We start from the raw sequence: 22,429 nt of genomic DNA, 5'->3' as shown, positions 1-22,429 counted from the left end.
GGTGCTAAAATAAAACTAGCTTAAAACTGCAAATAAATAAAGCACATCAACAATAATAACATTTCCTTATTCTATGGACAACGTAACTTCTGCTTTGGAAGGGAACAAATTGCAGGAATAATCATAAAACTACACAATGCGAGTGTATCTGGTTGCTCCTTGTTAATCAAGCTGTACCATATGGAGCATCTTTTTTGTGTGCTGAACAATGAGCATCAATTATGACCAGCAATTATGGCACACACTGTTTACCTGAAGTTTAGAAAACCTCTACCATGTTCAGGCAAGGTAGCTTTTATGTTGGGTTATTTTAGGTACAATAAATTTAGTATTACAAATGCTTTATGGTAAACAGAGCAAGTATGTACCAACTTTTGTATTACTATTACTGCAGATCTCTGATCTTATCACAGGGTCTTGAAACTGAGGCCATCAGATGAAACCCCTGGTCCCTAGATTCATTAATGGGTATAAGGCATCAGCTGGCCTGTCTGAGTTTTGAGATCTTCTACACTTCACCTGAGACACTATGAGAGTGCAATACAGCACTGACATAGTGGTTCCAAAGAACACACTGTGTTTTCTAAATGAGGCAAACAGGACTTTCAGCCCAGCTCACAGCCAACAAGCGTTCTTCTCTTAGGAACACTTATATAGACCTAATCTGGGTTAACAGAAATCTTATCTTTCCCCTCTGTTCCTGAACTAATGTAATTCAATTTTTTTTTGTTTCCCATTATTCCTTAGTCAGCACATGCCTTTAACCCATGCAGTTCTAACTGAGCATTCAGAGATGGTCAAATAAAAAAGCCTAAGTCTTCTGTTGTACTAAGAAGCTACAGGCATGGAGATGGATCACTTACTTCCTTTTTATGCAAAATTTAGCCCATGTGTAAACCATTTGCTAGGAAACACACGCTAAGCATGGGAATAACAGTCATATGGATTTACAAAATTTGTAATTCCCAAAGTGTCACTATCTAATTTAGTCTAGATGACAGAGTTTATCATAAACCCTTCTATAAAACACCAGGATTGGTGTTTTTCAGCTGAGATTTCTGTGGCTCCACCAATTACTTCTGTGTATCCCTCAGCAGGTAACTCTGCAGACCTCTGGTCAATAGGCTTATATGCATTATACAGCATGCCGTAAGCAGTAATGGCACAGCTGTATGGCTCTTAAAATTTGCATGGAGGTCTGAAAATGAAAAATGGAAAAAAAAAATCCTCAACTGTGATTTACCAAAACAAATTAATGAATCATTAAACTTTTTGCCTTTTCACATTACTTAATCATTCTAAAGTTATCTGATCTACCAGCACCATGAAAGTATAAATTAAGAGCTCTAACCTCCACCTTGTCTCAAAATCTAATTTTTACGTTAAAGACTATATGAAGTTATTAGCCAATGCTGGGGGAAATATCAATTAAACTAGTGAAATTACCACTCTGACAGCAATGTTATACACATACAAAGGCTGATTGTTACTACTATCTGCACCTGAGACCAGGCAGTTTTGACATACACTGAACATCAGGGCCTGAGACTTCTCACATTCACAGTGATGCTAATTGCACTGGGAACAGCTAAGATCCTGTGGAGAAGGCAAGGCCTCTAGACCTGGACTTTTTGTCTGCAGTCTAGTAAAGGCAATTCAGCACTAACCCTGCATAGTCATGAAAAAGGAAATCCTAACAGTTAAAAGGAAATCACTAACTGGTAAGAGAACCAAGCACAACAAAAGTATGAAAAATAGATGAAAAAGATCCACAACCACACTTAAGATTGATTCTACATGAGTTACTACAGTGAAAGTCACATGGTGTAATTAGTTTGTATGTCATTAGCACTGTATGTTTTGGAACCACACTTAACTACACGTATCATTATAGTTAAGGAATTGCCTTTTTTTATGAGGAGAGAAACATTTGCAGCTCTGCAAACCACAGACTAGCCACCAGGGAAAACATGCTAACATCTGAATTTAATAATATGTTCCTTCCATCTCAACAAATGAACTTCAGAAAAGTCTAGTATCTATGCAGTAGTACCAGTCCAAGATGTGGAAAATATTCTTGTGGTTAAAATACACTTGGATGAAATCTTTCTGATATTTTTGTAGTTGGAACTGCCATTTGCATGTGCCAAGCTTCCTTCAAGTGAGCTTATAAAGAAAACGAAAATACTTTTTCCATCTACTTTTCTACAGCCATATTTTATTTGCCACTTGTATGCATGTAAGAGAAAGTAAAAGATTATGACCTGCAGATTGTTAAAAGGATCATTATGTATCTCCTCTAATTCTTTTCCTTTTGCTATTGACACATTTCCAAGCAATAGCTATATTCTGTATAACTATTTTGACAGCAGATCTTTACACGACACCATTTATGACATAATCCATGACATTTAAGATTTGCAAGTGCTGCTCCTACCTGATGGCGATCCTACTACTTATTATAGCACAATCTGGTTCTCTAAAATGTGGCTGAATAAATTTGCTAACTTTTCCAAGAAAGGATAAGGTATCAACTTCTGTATTTTCAAAAGATCTTTCAATCCATGACGTAAGAGAAATTTCACTATATATTTGCATCGTAATTGGATTTATACAGCCTGCAAATCTCTTTTCATCCCCTTTTAAAATACTGATTTCATGATCCTTTCTTAGAAAACTAGGCACCAAAAATAGCTTTCTTTGAATATTTGAGTTCCGTCAAAATTTGACTTTCAATAGTAAAGCAGTAAGACTGAAAGAAACTGGTCTGTAAAAAAGGAAAAGGCCTCCAAGCAAGTATTTTATCTTGTGTCTATCTGACGAAAAAAATCTATAGCTAACTCTACTTGGACATTTAGTTAACTGCATGATAGTTTTCAGTTCTACATTTCTAGAGAAACCATGGAACTGGCACAAAAAAACATAGTAAAGCATATGTGCTGGGGCTGGAATCCAGCCCTTTGGGAAGCCAATACTCCTCCTTATGTTTTTCTGCAAAAATACTAGTTGAAACTAGTCCAGGAACTATTTCCTAAAAGACTTCTCATTACTAGGGACTTTCCTTGCCAATTTAACAGTCCCATACTCCAAGATGCTGAGGCTGTGCGCCTTCTGGCTAATGTTCAAATTCCTAAGCTTACTCCTTTTTTAAAATGTGCTCTGAATTCCAGAATTATGCTATCTGCCAGTGGACCCTCCTTGTACACCGGGTCACACAGGTCACCGAGATTATTATTAAGTGGATCCCAGCTACTCCTTTGCATCCAGGAATGTTTCCATGCTGAAGTTATCACTGTTTGAGCAGGTGCAATATTTCTGTGGGGAAAAAAATTATTAACTCTGAATAATCCAAAACTTGATGCATCTCTGGAAATCTGTGCAGAAATACAGCTTTCATTTTTCTAAATCTAATTTCTGAAAGAACAGCTCTGTCTCTTTTGGTGTTTATCTGAATCCCTGGAGGAGTCAGTGCTCTACTGAAGATGAGATTGCTTTAGTCTAGATTTATTGCAAATCAATGTGTGCTGAGTTCACAATTCACCCTGGTTATATTCTAAATGACTTTGCTCTTGGATGATAGCTTGATGAAAGTGTCATCCAAATAAAGAAAAAGGTTCACCACCACAAGTTTCAAAAACTCTTTACAAATTCTTGGGATCACAGAGAAGCCAAATGGCACATATGTATCAATGACAGACGTCCTTTCAATGCTGAAACTATAGCTTAAAGAAAAATAATCCTCACTTGTTTGAAAAAACATCAAAGAAACTGTCAAGAGTTTCTTGGATCAAATTTAACTCTGAAGTACCTCTCTATTTTACAAGGAAGATTAACCAGATGATGCAGGACATTCACATTTCTTTGATTTCTTTGACAATATTCCCTTTGGGTTCTTCTGATCTGTTTCACAGGCCAGTCCTGCTTGAAGCACCTGAGGATGGCCTATGCCAAATATAATTCCTCCACAGGACAGAAAAGAGGTGCTTCTCCTTTAGTTGTTGGCATTACCTTTGGAGACTTCAGCAGACCTTGGTTGGCCAAGGACAATGGATCACAAGTGAAAAAAGTCACTTAGCCAAAGTTTCGGAGAAGTTTCTAGCCCCAGAAGTGGAGCCCAGGAGAAATGGACATGCTCATAGCATAATCTATAAAATCCCAGCTCAACTGCCAGGTGTCTATGCCTGGGATCATTTTTATGGCCACTGCTATGGCCAAACCTATTCCATCCTGGGACAATTCATATTGCTTTCTGAAAACATTGCAAGGAAGTTTCATCACTGAATTCAAAGAAAGCAATACAATGTATTATTTTAAACAATGACTCAGCCACCTGCATTTTTAAAGAATTTTTTTAAACATTTCTAGTTTTGAAAATTTTGAAATCCCATCAGTATTACCCTAGATTTTTTTTGTTAAACCATTTACTATAAAAAGGGCGGAAAAAGAAATAAAGATACTGTCCCTTAAATCATCCTCTTTGAGTTGCTTTATTTCTACCATTTCTGTTTTCTGGTGGACAGGATAGTAAGAGTAAGCAAACATACAATCTGCATCTTAAAACAAGATATATTTTAATATTTTCACTCTTACCATACCAAACACAGTAAAATGGAAAAGCATAAAATTTACTACACTCTTTCAGGTGTGCATATTTACTTTAGTGACACTTAGTGTAATGTGATACTAAATGCCATGCTATAGAGGGAGGGCTTGTCTAAACCAAAAGAAACATCTGCAGCAGTGGAAGGAGAGTAAAAAAAGTAAAGAAGATTCTAGAAAAAATAAGCACTCCCAAGAAGAAATGAAGAAGCAGGCAGCACAGGATGACATTCTAAGAATTATTTGATGAAAATTAGTAAAATGTTCTTAAAAAAAATCAAACATCTCAGATTTGAACCTACTGAACTTAGCACATATTTTGGTAGAGAAGGGGGAGGTCTGGCATGCCTATGTTTCTTTTTCCATTGTGCCACCCTTTTTTCAGTCAACTACAGTCTTAAGAACCTTCTCCTGTCTCTCATCAGATTTGGAAGGGACATTGCTAAAATCAGAGATTTGTTCTTCCAGCTGCCAATTATGTATAAAGGAAGTCTTGTTTTGAAATATCAAAACGTGAGAATGTAAATGCAAGCTATCTCAATCCATGTACTGTACTTCCTAGTCTATCTTGACTAGCAGTGGTATGGACCTGCAATGTTTTTTACCATTCTGCTGTTTACAAAAACCCTATACTCAAACCATACACTGATATTTGTTCATTGTTTTATAAATAAAATATATATATTTTTTAAAAAGGTGGACATATAGGCAAACCACTGGCATAGAGTAATTTGGCAATTGATTTAGTTTCAGCAGTATATTACATATATACTCCTTGAAGCAGTCTTTGAGAGCAAGCAAAGTGTTATACTTTAACCCTGGCAATGACCCATCTAAAAACGAATTAACAAAGTCTGGAAGATTAAGGAGACATTTGTCTTCTCTTCAGAGTAAGAACACATTCTGCTCAGATTCAGAAAGTCAAAGCACCATCTCGTATATTATAACACAGAACTTAATCAACAAAGACCTAAAAGCAAGGCTTTAAACAAGGTGTTCCTGACCTTAGTTTTGAATTTGGCCCTTCCTCTGCAGATATAATGACAGACACTATCACTGTGCCAATAGCCTGGGCAGGTTTTTACACATCTTATAATAGTAGCAAATCTCACCTTCATCCTAGAATGTGTTATCTTTATCCCCAAAGAGACATGTGAGTATTTACAAAGATGCAGGAGGTAGTCTCCCTTACAAGCATTTTCTCATCAGTGAAAAGATAATTAAATTTAAAAGATTAATTTAAAATCTGCATTAAAATAAAAACAAAAAAACCCCAACAAACAAAGATGAATAAGAGCACATTGTTTGGATCCTGCTCTAAATCAGCCTCTTGCAAAGCCTTTCTCTCCGTGTTGACTACACTGAGCAGCAAAAACACCGTTTCTGATAGCATATGCAAAAGCTGCAAGTGATTCTCAATTAGCAACCCATACTTTTGCTAAATCTTAAAAAATACATTTATGGGAGTAACATTTATTGTTTCCATAGGCACTAAGCTGTCTAAGGAACTACAGTGCTCCCTCAAATTACTCACAGCAATTCTTTGGAAAAGTTATTGTGAAAATATTGACAAAACCTTTCCAAGTTTGATTGCAGAAAGCAAAATTAGTCTAGTGTTACTGCCTATATTTACTTTCCCCAAAATAAAATCACTTGAAAAAACAGCATGATGGCAATACAATTATACAGCATAATCAGATTACTTATTAGTACCTTGAAAACAAACATTTCTTTGCTACTCTGATTACTCCTGATAAATACCACAGACTTGCCTTGGAATTTCTTTTTCTGCAATAGACTATTATTAGTGAAAAAAAAATCTATTATTATTTGAATTCATGCTTTATCAACTATATTTTTCAGGATTACACCTACATAACCTATTTTGTAATACAGTTTATATGTTAAATGCTATCTAAAACTAGTGTCAAACATGATGAATAGAATGGGAAAGTTAAGGAGCAAAGAGGTTCTCTCCATGGATAGAAGCAAAAGAAAATGCTGGAAATCAGCAAAAAAATGCAAGCCGAGGTTGGACTGAATTAATGAGCTTCAGCCAAAGCAATGGACTCAAGGGTCTCCTTGTCCTCATCTAGAAAGCTTCCATCTGAAATGAGCCTTCAGCCACCTAAGTGTTAACTTTCACAAGTCTTAAGCTCTAAGCAGGTAAAGGCTTAGTGATCCATAACAGCTTCTGTATCTTCCTTCAGGCTGTCTCATTCTAGAGCAGTCTTGAGTTGCAGCACATTTCAGCTTCTTTTTTTTTTTACTGGAAAAAGTGATTCCAGTCATAATTTCAACATCTAATACTGCTGCAACACTGTTGAAGCCTTTTCCCCTCTTCCAAACAGCCGTAATTGCAATCTTTGCAATCCATGGAAACATAAAACTGAAAATAAACAAAAATTGCTTTTCTTCTACATTGTGTGCCCCATGCTTTTAACATAGCATGACAAAATTCTGATTTGAATTTGTCATTTTTGTGTTATCCAATAAAAATGGCATCACATTAAGTTTCTTTAGAAAGAGTATTTGAGTAGCATATGTTCTTTAACATTTCATACCAAATAAAATCAAAGCTATTCACTACTACTTTTAATGACACTCAATGTATTTTATTGTAGGCAGGCATCAGACAGTGCATGTTAAAATAAAGCAACTAATTATCTCCTGAATTGATTTGTTAACCTTAAATTTGGTGTTTTATTATGAGAACTAGCACAGTAATAACAAGTACAGGCCTGCAGATACTAGTACATGTACTTGTCACATATATTTCATTATCAGTCTCTTACCAACTCTTTGTGTTAATTTTGCTGAATATTAAAAATTCAGACCGAAACAACTACTCTTCCTCTTTCATCATGCTGGAAAATTGTAGCAAATATAGTCAATTTTTTTCTGAGAATGAGGTAAAAATTATTTTATCCAATATTACATATCTTTTCACCCTTATTTGATAGCTCCAGCATTCCTTTAAGGCCAGAAATAAACTTGTGCAAAAAAATAAGAAAAAAGAAATTGGTTACCTGGGCTCATAAAAATAAACCTAGATTTAAGAGTTGTAAATCTGAGCTGTAACTCACCACTGATGTACAATCTAAGATTTTTTATAAAGATTTGCTTTAATCTGTTGCTGAGCTCTACTAGATGTGCCCATTTTTTATCTAGATAATAAGCTATTCCCTATGAAGAAATAAGTCAATGTTTATGTGTATCTATGATGTACTCATGTTCACTAAATTCCATGAGGGATGCCTTTTTCTTCTTCATGCATCTTTAAGACACTGCAAAGGCAGAATATTGTGTCACCCTGCCATTTCAGTATTTCAACTTGTCAAGTCAACTGATATTAGACTGCAGTTGTTACAGAAGACATCTAGGGCCATGCCACTTAAAACTTCTCAATAATAGAAGTCAGCTCAAACCTTTAAATTTTAAGGAAAAATACTCCATTCTGATCCACTGAAGAACTGTCCATCTATAAAGCTCCAGATGCAGAACAAACCCTAAGATGTTATGTAATTGCAAATTGTATAGTTTCAGCAGTGTGTGTATCAGTTTGCAGAGTTTAAAGCCTGTTGTCTGAATGAAAAGAAAGAGACTACAAACTGTAGTACCATTCAGAAAGCAGCTACTGCCCAGTGTGAAAATGAATACAGAACAGTAATTTTCTGACAGATTTTAAGATATTAACACTGACTGCTTTCATAAGCAACGGTCTGTAAGTCAAAAGACTAACACTAAAGCGGTAATACATACAGAAGTAAATGATCACTTTGAATTTTAGTAGACAGTCTCTGAAAATTGTTGCTATGAAAATCACCTACTTTCAAGTCAGTTGTTTCAGGAACTCAGTGTAATATTGTACATTAACTGCTTAGCAGACAATGTGTCACTGTAGCACATAATAAAATAAATTAGCTTAGGGAGATTCATGCCAAACTATTCTGCCATGTTAATCGAGCAGAAATAAATTCATTTATTTATCTGATTCACTGCTAAGATGAAAGGCAGTTTTACTTAGTCAAGAGTCTAACTTTTCTGTATATGCAAGTATCACATTTTGAGATTAATGGCATTACATTTCAACTAATTAAGAGATAGTATAGTAAGAGGAATCACTATACAATTAGATTTGTGTCTAATTAACAGTGATGACAAAAACACACAAAATAATTCTGTAAATACGTAGCTCAAATGAGCATATGGAAGAAGCATCACCCATTTGTTAGTTAAATGAGAGGGATTCTGAGTTTTGCAGTTGCCTTTGAAAATCTGCTGCCAAAACTTTTTAAAATACTGATCTTTGATGGAGCACCCTCTGAAAGATTATGTAAAAAATGAACAGGGTAGCTTCATAATGTTTTAATTAATTTTCTTTGAGACCTCAGTATTGGAAAGCAAAGGGTCCATTTCAGTCAATAATTGGAAAGTTTGAAAACCAGAATATGTTATCACTTCTTCTACTGGTAACAACTCTGTTCTAGATTAAACGGAAGTTGGTAAAATGACCTTTAGAAAGATCCTACTTCTACATGAACAGTCTTAGATATAGACTGAGACAAAGTTAATGTTAATTAACAGAAAAACAGACTGAGCGCCCTATCTGCATGATATTGCAAGTCTTGATTCAACCACCAGAATTTTTCATCTCATTTTACAGTAAGTGAAAAAATAACAAGAAGACATTTTCATTTCTTTTTAAAACAACAATGCAATGCTATTTGTCAGTGAAAGGTTTTTTGACAAAAGAAATGCTTTCATTGATTATCCTGAATTATAAATTATAGCTCTCTAATTCTTCCTCTTATAAATGAATACTCTTCACAATCCAGCCTTACATGTCAGACAAAAAAGATGAAACTTTTATAATGGAAATTTAATTATAGTACAGTTTTTGCCAGTTGTCATTCCAAAGCCATCTATAATTATGCTCAGGTCATTAAAAGTTATTTTTTTTAATTTACTTGGCCAAACATGCCAGTTACACATTGGTTCATCCTCTCAAACTCAATGCTGTACAACAGCAATTAAGTAAACTATTGAATTTTATTTTTTTTAGCTAATTGCAAACAAAATATCTGCAGAAACAGTCAAAACAAAAAGTAACTGACAATTTGATTTTTGTTTCCAAAGATTATAACTTTTTTAGAAATGAAAAAGCGCTTCTGCGAGTCAAGAGTAAACACTTACTTGCCTTTTTGCTTTACACGCATTTTTCCCATATGTATAATATTAAAAGATACCAGTCCACTATAAACATCGTTTTCTACTGCAAAATTTCTGAACCAAAACACTTTCAGAGGGTTCTGAATCATGAATTAATAAATAAAACTGAACCCTACTTTTCCCAAAAGAAAACCTTTCTTTTCTCACCAGGAACTGGATCAAGCTGAACAGAATGAATAATTATGAACTAAACACACAGATAATTGTTAACGCGTTTAAAATAATAAAAAGAGTGCTCAAAGCATGGTATAGATTGAAAGACAAATACAGACATCAGAAGTATAAATTTGAAAACACAATTGTTAAAAGTATGTTAGATGGTTGGTCATAATTCTCATGCTAAAAAAGATCATCCTATGGCTAAAAAAGCATACTGAAAGGCAAAACCCTTAAATCAACTTCACTGGCAGTCTTATTTTGCTCTCCATTTTCTTCTTTTAATACAGTACTTCACAATAATGCTATGCATAGCATCTCTAATTTTATTTCCTTTTAGATGTTTAAGTAAGTATTTATCTGCTCAGTGTCTTCATAGTCAAATGTTCTATTTTCTTTGGGCCAGAATTCATCTAGCCATGTAGATACAGAGTAGCAAAAAAGAATATAGAGCAACTTTTCTGTCTGGAATGTTTGTTGCCTGCAAGAGTCTGGAAGAATCTCACTTCCACAGGGATGCTCATCCCTGCATAATCAACACAATCAGCCGTAATTAGGTGGATTACCAAACAGAAATATTCTTTTAAATCTATCAGAACAGAGGTCTAGTATTCTCTGAACTGTATGAACTTTGTTATTCTCTAGTTAGAAATGCGAAGTACACTTGCTGACCAGAAGAGATGCTTGAACTGTAGGATGGCGTTACCTATTTTCAGCACTGCAGGGACCCAGCACTCTGAAGAGATTTTTTTTCTTCCAAAATCAAAAAATAACTTCATCAGCATCTGTCCTGATTTCAGCTTTAAAACTAGACACCTCATCTACAGTCCACACTATAAATATGTAATTGTACTTTATGGCAAAAATGTAGCACCAGAAAAGCCACAATTCACAGCACAGGCTCTTCTTCCTGGGAACTTTCAGAAGGTTAGACTAGATTCAGTATACAATTCTAAATTTGTAAAACAAACAGCTTTGCAAAGCCAAAATGCTTCCCAAGCACTGAAAAAAAGAACAGAAGCACCTGAGTGGTGTCATTGTTCATTTTCCTTTGAAGTGAAGCAGAATTAATGTACCATTCATTCTGCAAACCTATGATTCTACTTTTTTGTATTTTTTTTAAAGAGGGAAAACTGAGAGATTTCAGTGTTTCTGCATAAGTCCTGGATGTTTCATGCTTCACAGATACTCCAATAGAATTGTGCAGTTCTGTGTTTTTACAACTGGCCAAAGATGCTATGCAAGCTAGCACATGGTCTAACAGTCTCAAACAAAACATTGAGCCTTAAAATAATAAAACAGAGGAGCATGCCTGTCCGCGCATCCATCCATCTCTCAATCCTTTAAAACCACTGGCATATTTTATCCAAATTGACTTGGATCAAATTTAAGTTTGATGCAGACCTGCTAGAATTTAATACCAGAAGATGACAGAGAGCCAAGCGAGTGCACTCATTCAGGAGGCTCAGGGTAGAGAAGCAGAAGTCTTAACATCAAATACTCCATTTGACAGCAGACTCCTGCCTTGCAGGTCTGTCATAAGGGAAAATGGGATTACCAACAAAAGGGGATGATATCTAGTTGACAAATATTTCAGAAATTATGCTTCCATTGTACACGGGATATCTTATTTTCCTGGCTCCTAAAAGAGAGGGCTCAGAATTTCACCCAACTGTTCATGTTTTTTTAATTACAAAAGCTGTTCTTTAGAGCCTAAATCCCCTTTGGTCATAGGAGTGACATATTCATACATGTATATGAAGGAAAAAGAGAACTGGATTGATGGGGATATATATGTGTGTATGTATATAGACATATACACTCTCAGGTAAATATAATTAGTTATTCTTTTAGGCATAAATTAAAGAAGCAAATACACTTTGCCCACTTCAAATATATAAAAGATTTTGCTTTGCTTTTGGATAAAACCCTCTCCATTGACTAAAGCAGAGGAAAAGCCCTCCTTTCCTGTATCATTTGCTAAAATGAAGTTTGCCTATAACTGGAAGGCAGTATGGCACAAAAGGATGTGAAAACTGGAATTACTGATGTGAAAATTGCCCTCAGAAGAGGGGAGAAAGTGCTCTGCAGAAAGTTTTTAAGGATAAATTCAAAGTACCCATGGAACTTCACAGGGAAGGCACCTATACCCAAAGCATTCCTTTTTCTGTGTTTCTAATTCCTTTTAAAAATAGAGAACAACCGTGTGCACATAAATCTTCATTAAGAATACTCCTGAAAACAGAGGTTCAATGCATTCACAAAACAGTTCATGTTCAATTTGTTCAGAACAGAATAATCCTAAATAATGAGCTATCAACGTCTATCACTAGTATACCTAATCTACCATTACTATGAAAGTTGCTCACATACCAGTCTTTTGTTTATAACAACCACACTCCCAGGTTGCCATGTTTTTTCAGTCCATACTGAGAAATTCTTCACAAATCAAAGTTGGGTAAAATTGTTTTTTTGAGTGGGGTTTTTTTTGAGATTATCCTTAGAATTATACTTAGAATTAATAAGACTGCAACAAATGTGGAGATGGAAATATGTCATAAGGGGAATCATATTATCTACTTTTTCTCAAGGGTCATTATGTTTTCTTCATGTTCCCTCTACCTGGCAGATGTGAAATTAATAGTTTTGCCCCTCAGGTTTGCTATAAGATGGTGAAGGTTCATTTGTCTCAAAGAGCAGGTTAATTTCTTCCTCTGTAAATGTTTTGAAATGGGAATCTAATAAAGCAAAGAACCAAGTCTCCATTTATATAACTGCTTTTCACATGACCAAAGACAGTCTTACCTGGCAGTTCTTTATACAAACACAGTATTCACCTCTATATTAACTGAAATATTATTGTCAGAAAGAAACCATAAATGATTCTCCTCATTGCAATGAGAGGCTCCTCAAAATAAACCAATCTGACATTCAGGTTTAATACTCTGTGTCCTTATCATCACTAGAATGTGTCTATCTTCCTTATACACTCCAGCCATCTGTAGGCCAATCAGAGAGGGTCAATAGACCTTCACAGTAGTTTCCCTGTCCTCTTCCTGCTCTCCCCTTCAGGTGATGGGGAGGGAAAATGTTCTGTTTCTCCAATGAGACCTATGGATACTGCAACTAAACCAAAAGTATGTATTTAGGGACTAATGACAACACAAAAATGCAGGGATTAGTAATTTCTACATAACACCAGCTTGCTTGGCTGCTGCTTTTAGGAAAAGTGTTTGTATACACAGGCTGAAGAATCACAGAATGGAGAATCGACCTGCAATTTCCCCTGCGAGTACCATGTCCAGACAGCTTTTGAGTATTTCCACTGCTTTCCCATCACCTACCAAAATATTTCATTGCAGAAAGCTATTGGGTTCATCAACCATGACTTCTCCTTTGTGGATCCATCCTGATCATGTTTTTGTCCTTTGCATGTTTGCAAATGGTCTCCAGGACTGGTTGTTCCATCACTTTCCCAGGAATTAGGATGAGGCTGACCAACCTGTACTTTCCTGGGTCTTCCTTCTTGCCCCTCTTGAAGATAGGCATGGTAGTTGTTGCAGCTGCATTTACTTTCATGAACTTACCAGACTCACAGAGGGGAATTTTGCACTGTGAGATGAAAAGGAGACATGTATTGAAAAAAAATGTACTTTTTTAATGGGAGAAATTTATGTTGTTTTTTTTCTTGACTCAAGATCTCCAGTAACATCAAGGAAGGCTGTTTTGTAAGACAGCATCAGAGAAATCTGTTCAGTAAGGAACAATGGGGGTCCTAGTTTCCAGGCAAGTGGCTGTCAAGGAAGAACTTTCCGACAGTAGTTACAGCTGGACATCATTTGTATTTTCAGTAGGGTCCTTTCCAAGTAGAAATTTTTCTTGTTTGTTTCCAAATCAGAGGGAAGAGACAACTGACAGAGAGACGTGGACATACATCCTACTAGGTAACATTTTCTTGGAAGTCTATTAAAATCTAAGAGCTTACTTTCTGCACATCCAAAAGCTGTTATTCACCTGCTACACTGCAAAAAATCCATTACTAGCCTTTACCCTTATGAGAAATGGAGCCTTATATGGGAATGATTTGTATATTGGAAAGGTATTAGGAAAAGGTTGGTATACAATACAGTAGGAATTCTCAATATCAAATTTCTATTAAAACTGTAACTTATTTTCACAATAAAACCCATACATGAAATGTAAGTTTACTGTGGACTTCCTGTTCTGATAAATCAAACCAACTTCCTACTAAAGCTTATTACATCTTCAGGTTTTGAATGGTGACTTTAGATACACCATTGACTTTTCCATGGAATATAAAATGGTGCAGTATCTGCAACTCTCCTCCTCACGGTTCAGGTGTCTAGCTCTGACACAAAACAGCTGCACAACCTTGGTTCAAACTTCAGAGATAAAACTGCAAAGTTCTGAGAAAGAGCTGTAGAAAAGAATCTGCAGTACAACTTCAAGTTGACATTCTCTTATGATCGCAAAACTAAGCCACGGTTAAGACTTTGTTATATGCCTGAAAAAACCTGAACATGTTCACAGTCAGTCCCCCAAGGTACAGCATAAGAAGGAAGAACTTAATTCCCAGTGACACAAAGATTCTCCCTCCTTTCTTGAGACAAAAGGGTCAAAAGATCCAAAGAAGCCTGCAAGGACAGAGAAAGGCAGCCAGTATTTCAACCTACAGAAGTTCTTAGGAAGAAACTCATTTCCTAATAGTGGTATAGAATGGGTAAGAGCATGGAAATAACCAGTACCACTGAGATTGAAGACATGCTAGGGCATGAACACTGGCAAAGGGCAGAGACTAACTACAGAACTGATGACAAAAGAAGAGGGTGGAAAATAGGGAAAATCAACTACAAAGATGATTGAGCATTCAGAATGTCGTACACTAGGGGCTGCAGACTGCCTGCCATGTAGGACTTGGCAAAGTGCTCCACGTCATGGGGTGTGAGGGAAGTGGTGGCATAGAGTACTCTTTGGTGTGCCAGAGCACACTGACTTTGCATGCAGGGTTCAAGACAGTTGCTGGCCCATACCACCTGCCTTAAGATACTTTTGTCTCTTGCAACCTGATGCAGTTAGAGAGTGTATGATAATAGTGTAGGACAATACAGTACCGTATAATTTTAGGGACCATTTGAAAAGTCCTTGCAGTTTTTCAAATGTCTATAGGTCTTATATGCTTGTAAATTATGCGCCATTTTAATCAATGAAAAAGAAGAAATAGGCAACTTAGTTAACATTCCATAGTCAAAATAGGGTTGTTGCTCTGGTCCGCACCTGATAATTTTCACGAACTCGTAATAGGAGAGGAGGTCTTAATTAATCAGAGAGAAGAGGATGTTCATTCCATCCCTGTTCATTCACTGTTCATTCCAGTGAGCATTTTGGCACATGTAGATTTTTTTTCACAGTGTGAGTAGATGCCAGCACAGAACTAGCTATTTTGACACCTTGGAAAACTATCCAGCTGAAGCCAAAGCAGTGATCAAAATGAATAAAATGAAACCGAATAATCTTTAAGAGTGGGGATTTGAAGAGTTCCTTTCTTCTGTTCTTCCAGATTGCAACAAGCCTTCTAGGAGTAACAGACAGTTTACAACTAACCTGCAGCAGTGAATCAAGAGCTCAGTTGTACTGTGAGTAACAGCTTTCCTCCTGACAATCTCTGGTGATGGGGTGGAAGAGACAGCAAAATGAACTATGTTAATTAAGACATTCCTGTTACATCCTTGTACAAGGAATGTGTGAATTCTCTGCCTGGAAAATTATTGGTTAAATTATCAATGATTTTTTTTTTTGCAAATATCCCAAGGCAATAATTGTGGTTTAGTTCTGACTGTTAAAAAACCCCACAAATTGGGGATAGTCCATCAGAAGTTTCTTTCATGGCAGTCTTTTACTTCTTTTTCAATTTCTTAAATTACAGTAGTTTTCTGGTTCAGGAAAGGAAAATATGCTGATTTTCTAGAATTATTCATGTCACAGTGAAAAAAAGAAACATGATGAAAAGTTAATGATTTTCCCTAGAAGGCCTTAAAAATCCCCTCCCTTAGCAGGTGAAAGGATTTTATTTTATTTTTCCTTCCTCCAGTAGCTTGCTTTATGCTATTTCTGTTCACCAGCGGATTCAAGGAATGACATTGTTAAAAAATAAAGTTTCCTAATAGAGAGGCCGTAGCAGGTCTGGATTTTCTGGGAGACTGTTTTAATTGGGCACTGTCTCACCATCACAGTGCAGGTACATATACTGGATCAAGACTGGTATCATGTCAAGGACAAAACATGCTGCAAAACACTGAAATAATTCTAACCACAGAAATACTGATATGGATAAGGGGAAGCTACAAAACATAGTCTACCTTATTAATCCTTCAACATTCCTACCTAGGTTTTACCATGGGCAGTTCTACTGGGTTTGGGTCAGATTTAGATTTGATTTTGGAATTTTTCAGGCACAAGAGGATTCCCAATCTACTTCGGTAAAGGATAAGAATGTTTTTTTATAACTATTGATTCTCAGATCCTCAAACTTATTATATCCCATATGGCAGAGCCACTGTTGGTTCTGTGTTTACATACAAGGTGATTTCTTCTGTTCAAATATTTGTGCAGCTATTTAACTGCTAGCAATGGCTGGGTGGTTGAGGTCTCTATAGTAGTAGTTGACGTTGTGAGCATCACATCAAGCTAAGAGTCTTACTTCTCAAATAACAGTGTCTTTAGTGTGCAGCATTCTGGTATCCTACCCCTAAATAGTGCCAATTGTGTGTGACTACTCTGGAATCCTTATATTACAACTATGCCAGAGTGGAAATATACCTCAGAGTAATGTGAGATATGCTGTATGATGGAAATGTTCTGTCATGTGTCTCCTAATGGATATTCTTCCCCTCTCCCTCCTTTTATTTTTAAGTGGCAACACCCTTCTAGGATCATAACACCATATGAGACAGCTGTAGGAAGAGGAAGCTTTGAGCACAGCAACTGGTGATTCAAATTCCAGACAACCAGGTGAGGTCTTGATCTCAGACCTTGAAATGAGAAACATTCCTTTTTCTAAGTCTGACTCTAATGTCGTTCCACAAACCAAAATCCACGATGGCCAAAATCCATTAAACTCCTCTTTTTCAAACCTGAACTCTATGGTCTAGGTTTAATCTAATCCAGACCCGAATGTAATTCCTTGGCCTTCCTGAACATTGCACTGGAAAAGCACTTGCATTTGTATTACATTTCATCAAAAGGAAGCAAAGCACTTTAGAAAGCATGTAACTACTCCACTGAGGGTGATGCAACAAAGTCTGGAGAGACTTTTTTTCCTTTGCATTCTAATTATAGATGCTTTTATTTACTAAAGTTGCAGATAAGACTTGTCTATTACAAGTCTCTGAAATCTCATTTTGCTAAAATGAAAACATATTTCAAATGCTTTGGAGAAATATTAAGAATATTGAATATCTAGCATACTGCTTCAAGTCTCCAAGTGGTTCACTAGAACCCTAGGGAACAGGCAAGCAGCATACCATTATCACAGTAATTAAAAAGGTGCAATGACTCTCCTCTTTAAGACTCCTGCTTTATTAATTCCATGGTATGCTTTGGAGACTGGCATTATTTTACTCCTACCCAGTTTAATTATACTGTCATTAGTTTATCAACATCTCTTTTTAAGCCCTTGGGCCACTTATTAGCATGTCACTTGCTAATAGTTAACCAATAACCACTACACCTTCGAAGCAGGATCTTCTGCTGTAAAAAAAGACAATTTATAGAGATGGATTTAATATCACACAATTTACATTTTTCAGTCAGCCATCACTTTCTGCTTTTAATTGAAAAGAGTTACCATTTAGCTTAAGGAAAACACAGATAATGCTGATGTATTACAAGGTATTACCAGATAATAAAATACTTCCACTACATAACAGTTTATGAGACTGAAACCATGTTTTAACACTTAACAGTATGTACCACTGAAAAGACCAAAAGGATATGATGCTCATAAATATAACTAAACTTGTGGGCTTCTCTCTCTACTGAGTCTGGCTGGGGTGGAGTTAATTACCTTCATAGTAGCCTGTATGGTATTGTGTTTTGGATTTGTGACTACAAGAAGATTGATAACACACCAATGTTTTGACTGTTGCTAAGCAATGCTTGCAGGCTTTCTCTTTTTTCCACTCTGTCCCTGCAGTGAGTAGACTGAAGGTGGACAAGAATCTGGGAGAGGCCACAGTGGGAACAGGAACTCCACCTGACCAAAAGGATATTCCATACCATATGATGTAATGGTCAGCAATCAAAGCACAAGGAAAGGAGAGGAAGAGCGGAAGTTCATTCTTATGGCGTTTGTCTTCTCAAGCAACCATTATTGTGTGCCAAGGCCCTGCTTCCCAGGAAGCACAGTTAAACATCTGCCTGCTAATGGGAAATGCTGAATAAATTTCTTATTTCACTTTGCCTGCAAGTGCATCTTTTGCTTCACCTATTACACTGTCTTCACTACAAACCAGAAGTCTTCTTGGCTTCCTTCTGTTTTCTCCCTGTCCTGCAGCAGAGGTGACTGAGTGAAGTGGCTGTGTGGGTACTTGGCTGTTGGCTATCAGCGCACCACACTCTAAGCCTTCAGCACAGACAGGCCCACTTACACAGCGCCCTATGTTATATTATTATCAAACTGTGAGAAAAACTGTTTTAATTAAAAACACCTGAAATATTTGTGTATTAAATACATACTTACCTTGACTAGACAGATAATTTTACATTATTATGAAAGGCATAGTCACCTAGAAAGCCTCCTGAAAGGAACTCTACTTTTTTTATGCCTCACTTTTGACTATGCTAAAATTATCTTGGTCTTGTAAATATAAAACTTATAAATACTAAATACTTAACTGTAATGGTAACAGTACTGCTTTTTGGTATTTTTCATTAAATACTTCTTTCCAGTAATGACAGTAAGAAAACAAAAATAATACAAAAGGGTTAGTACTTGTATAAGCTTGCATCTTCAAAATGTAACACTGGGATTCTGACAATAACTATATTTCATTCTATGTTTCATATTTCACCAATCAGTTCACCTAAAATGCCATTTAGTGACTGACAGGTGGCCAGGTGACTTTACAAAAAGTAACTTTACTTTCATATCCAATGGAAATACATGGAATCACAGAAACATAGAATGGTTGGGGTTGAAAGGGACCTTAAAGCTCATATAGTTCCAACCCCCCGCCACTGGCAGGGACATCTTCGACTAGACCACATTGCTCAAAGCCCTGTCCAGCCTGGCCTTGAACATTTCTAGAGACTGAGCAGTGACAACTTCTCTGGGCAACCTGTTCCAGTGCCTCGACACCCTCACAGTAAAGAATTGCAGTATACAATTTTTCTTGTTAAAAAGACAAATAACACTAAGTCATTGTTTAAAAGATTAGGATCAATAAGCTAATACCATTTACTTAGTCCTATTTCCCCTAGATACACTTCTGCCTATCTTCCACCAACTTTACAACAGCAGAAAGAAGATTCAAAATACTGGGGAAAATACTAATGACCAAAAAAACCACAACCTCCAGGTCACAGTATACTGTGAACAGTTCAATCCCAAATTAACATCACTGCCAGTCTTCCTGAAAATTACTGTACAATTGCTTTTGTATAATAGGTCTATTCTGAATTCTTTTTACAGAGGTCATCACTATTAATTATAACACCCAAAACAGGAGCCAAGACTGCTACACAGCAAAATAAATCACACTACCTCACTTAAAGAAAAGACATGCTGTCAGTCACTCAAGAAGGCAGTCCTTTGCTAAACCTCATCTGCTAATTGAGACTTAAGAGTGCATACTTCTGCTGTTACATGGGATCTCTTTCCACTTTGTCTGCAAGTTCGATATATCTGACATTGAAAAAAAGAAAAAAGGAACTTTACCCAAAAGAAAGAGAATTTTTATCAAGCTTGGGATACTACAGAAGAAAAAAAAAAAAAAGAAAGGAAAAACAAAGAGAGAAAAAAAACCAAGCTGGAATCAAACATAAACTGGCAAGGGAGAGGTGTAATGAAATGGAGAGAGCTCAGCGCATACCTGACAGTAAAGAATGCACAGGCATGATTTCTCTAGTGGCACTGAAGGTTGGTTTCAAGGTCAATGTAGCTGGCATACACTAATAGATTATACTTAAAGGCATTCAGTCTTAATTCCTGCAGCCTGATTGTTTAAGGTACACAGTAAAAACTGCTAGTGAAATAACTTACATTTTCAACCCTAGAAAGATGCTTACAAATTTCCAGTTGCTTTTGAGTACTCACCAGCACATTTTGTTCTTGTTCTGAGAGCTGGGCCAGGAGAGCCTGTTCCTCCTTCACCTGGTCTTGTGAGTAATACGCTGATTTCATATTCTGTGTCAGGATCCAGGTGCCCGATCTTATAGCTTGTGGAGTCCACAGGTTGTATGTCATACCAGCTTCCACTTGAAGTTCGATACTCAACTTCCCTTTGAATAATGGGTCCATCCCCATTGATAGAATTGGCATTCAACTGTATCCACAGGTAAGTTGCACCAACAGAGGACAGCTGAGGTGGAGCAATGGGAACTGGTGGCTCTGAAACACAGTAAGTTACAAAAAGCTGCAATGATTATACTGGAATTCTTTTCTGCTTCTAAAACATTCAAATAAGCAATGGGTTTTGACCTATATTAGAACTGAAGGATCCATAAAACTAGGGTTAAGAAGAAATAATCACTAGGATAACTTTATTTCCAATAAAATCCAATACACAAACTGTTGCTCATGCACTTGGAGATTCTAATATGAAAATTTTGTTTTATTCTGAGTAACTTCAAACCAGGTACAACTGGTACTCTAGTCACCAGACATTACATGGCAAATTATAACTTACAGTTTAAAAATGAAGATGACACCAGGTTTTCTTATCAAAATATCGTTCTTACTGGATGTAAATATAAATCCTACCCAAAACTATATTTTTAAGCTAAAATTGATATTGTAGTCTATCTTTAGACATAACCACAACGGTGAGTTCTGTATGAAAACAAAATGAATTTTTTATTCATTATTTCTCATGGACTGTGCTACTCAGCCTTTATATTTTCATAGACTTCTGTGTAAGCAGAATAAATATAGAATTTTTTTCAAGCCCTTTATCCTGGTTAAACAGAAGGAGCTTCTAAATGAGAGCTGCGGGAATACTTTAGTCTTTAATACGAGCCTGATGCTGCAGCTTATTGTTGCTGCCACACAGAAGCAGTACTTGGTCTCACAGAGCAAGCATCTTTTGATAGTTGGTATTCTAAAGATTTCAAAAGTTTAAATGTTAAAACAACTTTATCACATGATGGACACCTCATTTAAAATTAGACTGCAGAAATAATTTGCAGACCTCATCCCCTTTTAAAGGAAAATAAATTCTTTTTTTTTCCTATTCATTAACCAGGAAATTACTCTGCTGCTTCATGCATCACAGCTGTGCAAAATGCCCCTTCCATTGGTTAAATATATTGAAGTCGAATGAAACCAGGCTGCTGTAATAAGGCACTGTTTTATTCAATATTCTGAACATATCTATCAGCAAACACTGCCACCTTCTTAAGGCTACACAGAATATGTAATGAATGTAGAACATCTGCTTTCCCTAAGCTGTAGATTCAGATTTATTCTCTTCTGCTAACCATTTTTCAGCATGCTGTGATACAGGTAGTCAAACAGAAAAGAAGCTGAATTTATATATTTCATACTCTTTTCAAAGACTTCACAGTCAAGAGTTAAAGCAAAAAACATAAAGGAATGATGAACAGGGGACAAAGGAACTCTGGAAATAGGTATTACTATTTCCTGAGAAATAGTATATTTGCTATTTTAACAAACATGTAATTATCCTGCATTATGATACCTTTCTTCATTTACAGAAAGAGTACTCAACCCACAGAGCACAAAGTAGATTGAAGATTAGCTATGCTTCAGATAGATAGTCTCTAATTAGCACTGCACATTTGTATGTAAGCTTCGATCTGTGTGATCCGTTAGTAATTGCTGAAATATGCCATCAAAAATGGCAAACACAGGCACCAGCAGTACATATTTTCATCTTAACAGAAGAAATTGATTATTGTAATATAGTACATGATACAGTGAGCTACAGTCCAGAATGCCTTTGAAGACATCTAACTAATTATCACTGATTGGAATAGATATAAAAATTACTTATTATATCATGGCAGATTCCAATACATAAAGAAAATAATATTATTTACATTTTCAAATCGGTAAGGAAAACATGGTTATATGTCAGTAGCAATATATGGCAAACTGATGTCATCTCTTGGTTAGAGTCATACTGCAGTTTTATTGAAATTATTGTTCCTAAAGTATATAAACTCAGGCTTCATACAGCAATAA

General features: G+C 36.1%; 1 protein-coding gene across 5 annotated transcripts in view; it reads right to left on the bottom strand.

Annotated features, from left to right (window-relative positions):
* PTPRM (protein tyrosine phosphatase receptor type M) overlaps positions 1-22,429 on the bottom strand; it is a 475,841-nt gene that overhangs the window by 260,968 nt on the left and 192,444 nt on the right. For all 5 annotated transcript variants that reach the window (XM_013130096.3, XM_031052840.2, XM_031052841.2 and 2 more), the window contains exon 7: positions 20,321-20,614. In XM_013130096.3, coding sequence (XP_012985550.2) covers positions 20,321-20,614 — 294 coding nt within the window. The remainder of the gene's footprint in view (positions 1-20,320; positions 20,615-22,429) is intronic.

Source organism: Melopsittacus undulatus, chromosome 1 (assembly GCF_012275295.1).
Source record: "Melopsittacus undulatus isolate bMelUnd1 chromosome 1, bMelUnd1.mat.Z, whole genome shotgun sequence".
NCBI lineage: Eukaryota > Metazoa > Chordata > Aves > Psittaciformes > Psittaculidae > Melopsittacus > Melopsittacus undulatus.
The sequence above is the reverse complement of the archived record's forward strand: the minus strand, read 5'-3'. Positions and strand labels throughout refer to the sequence as shown.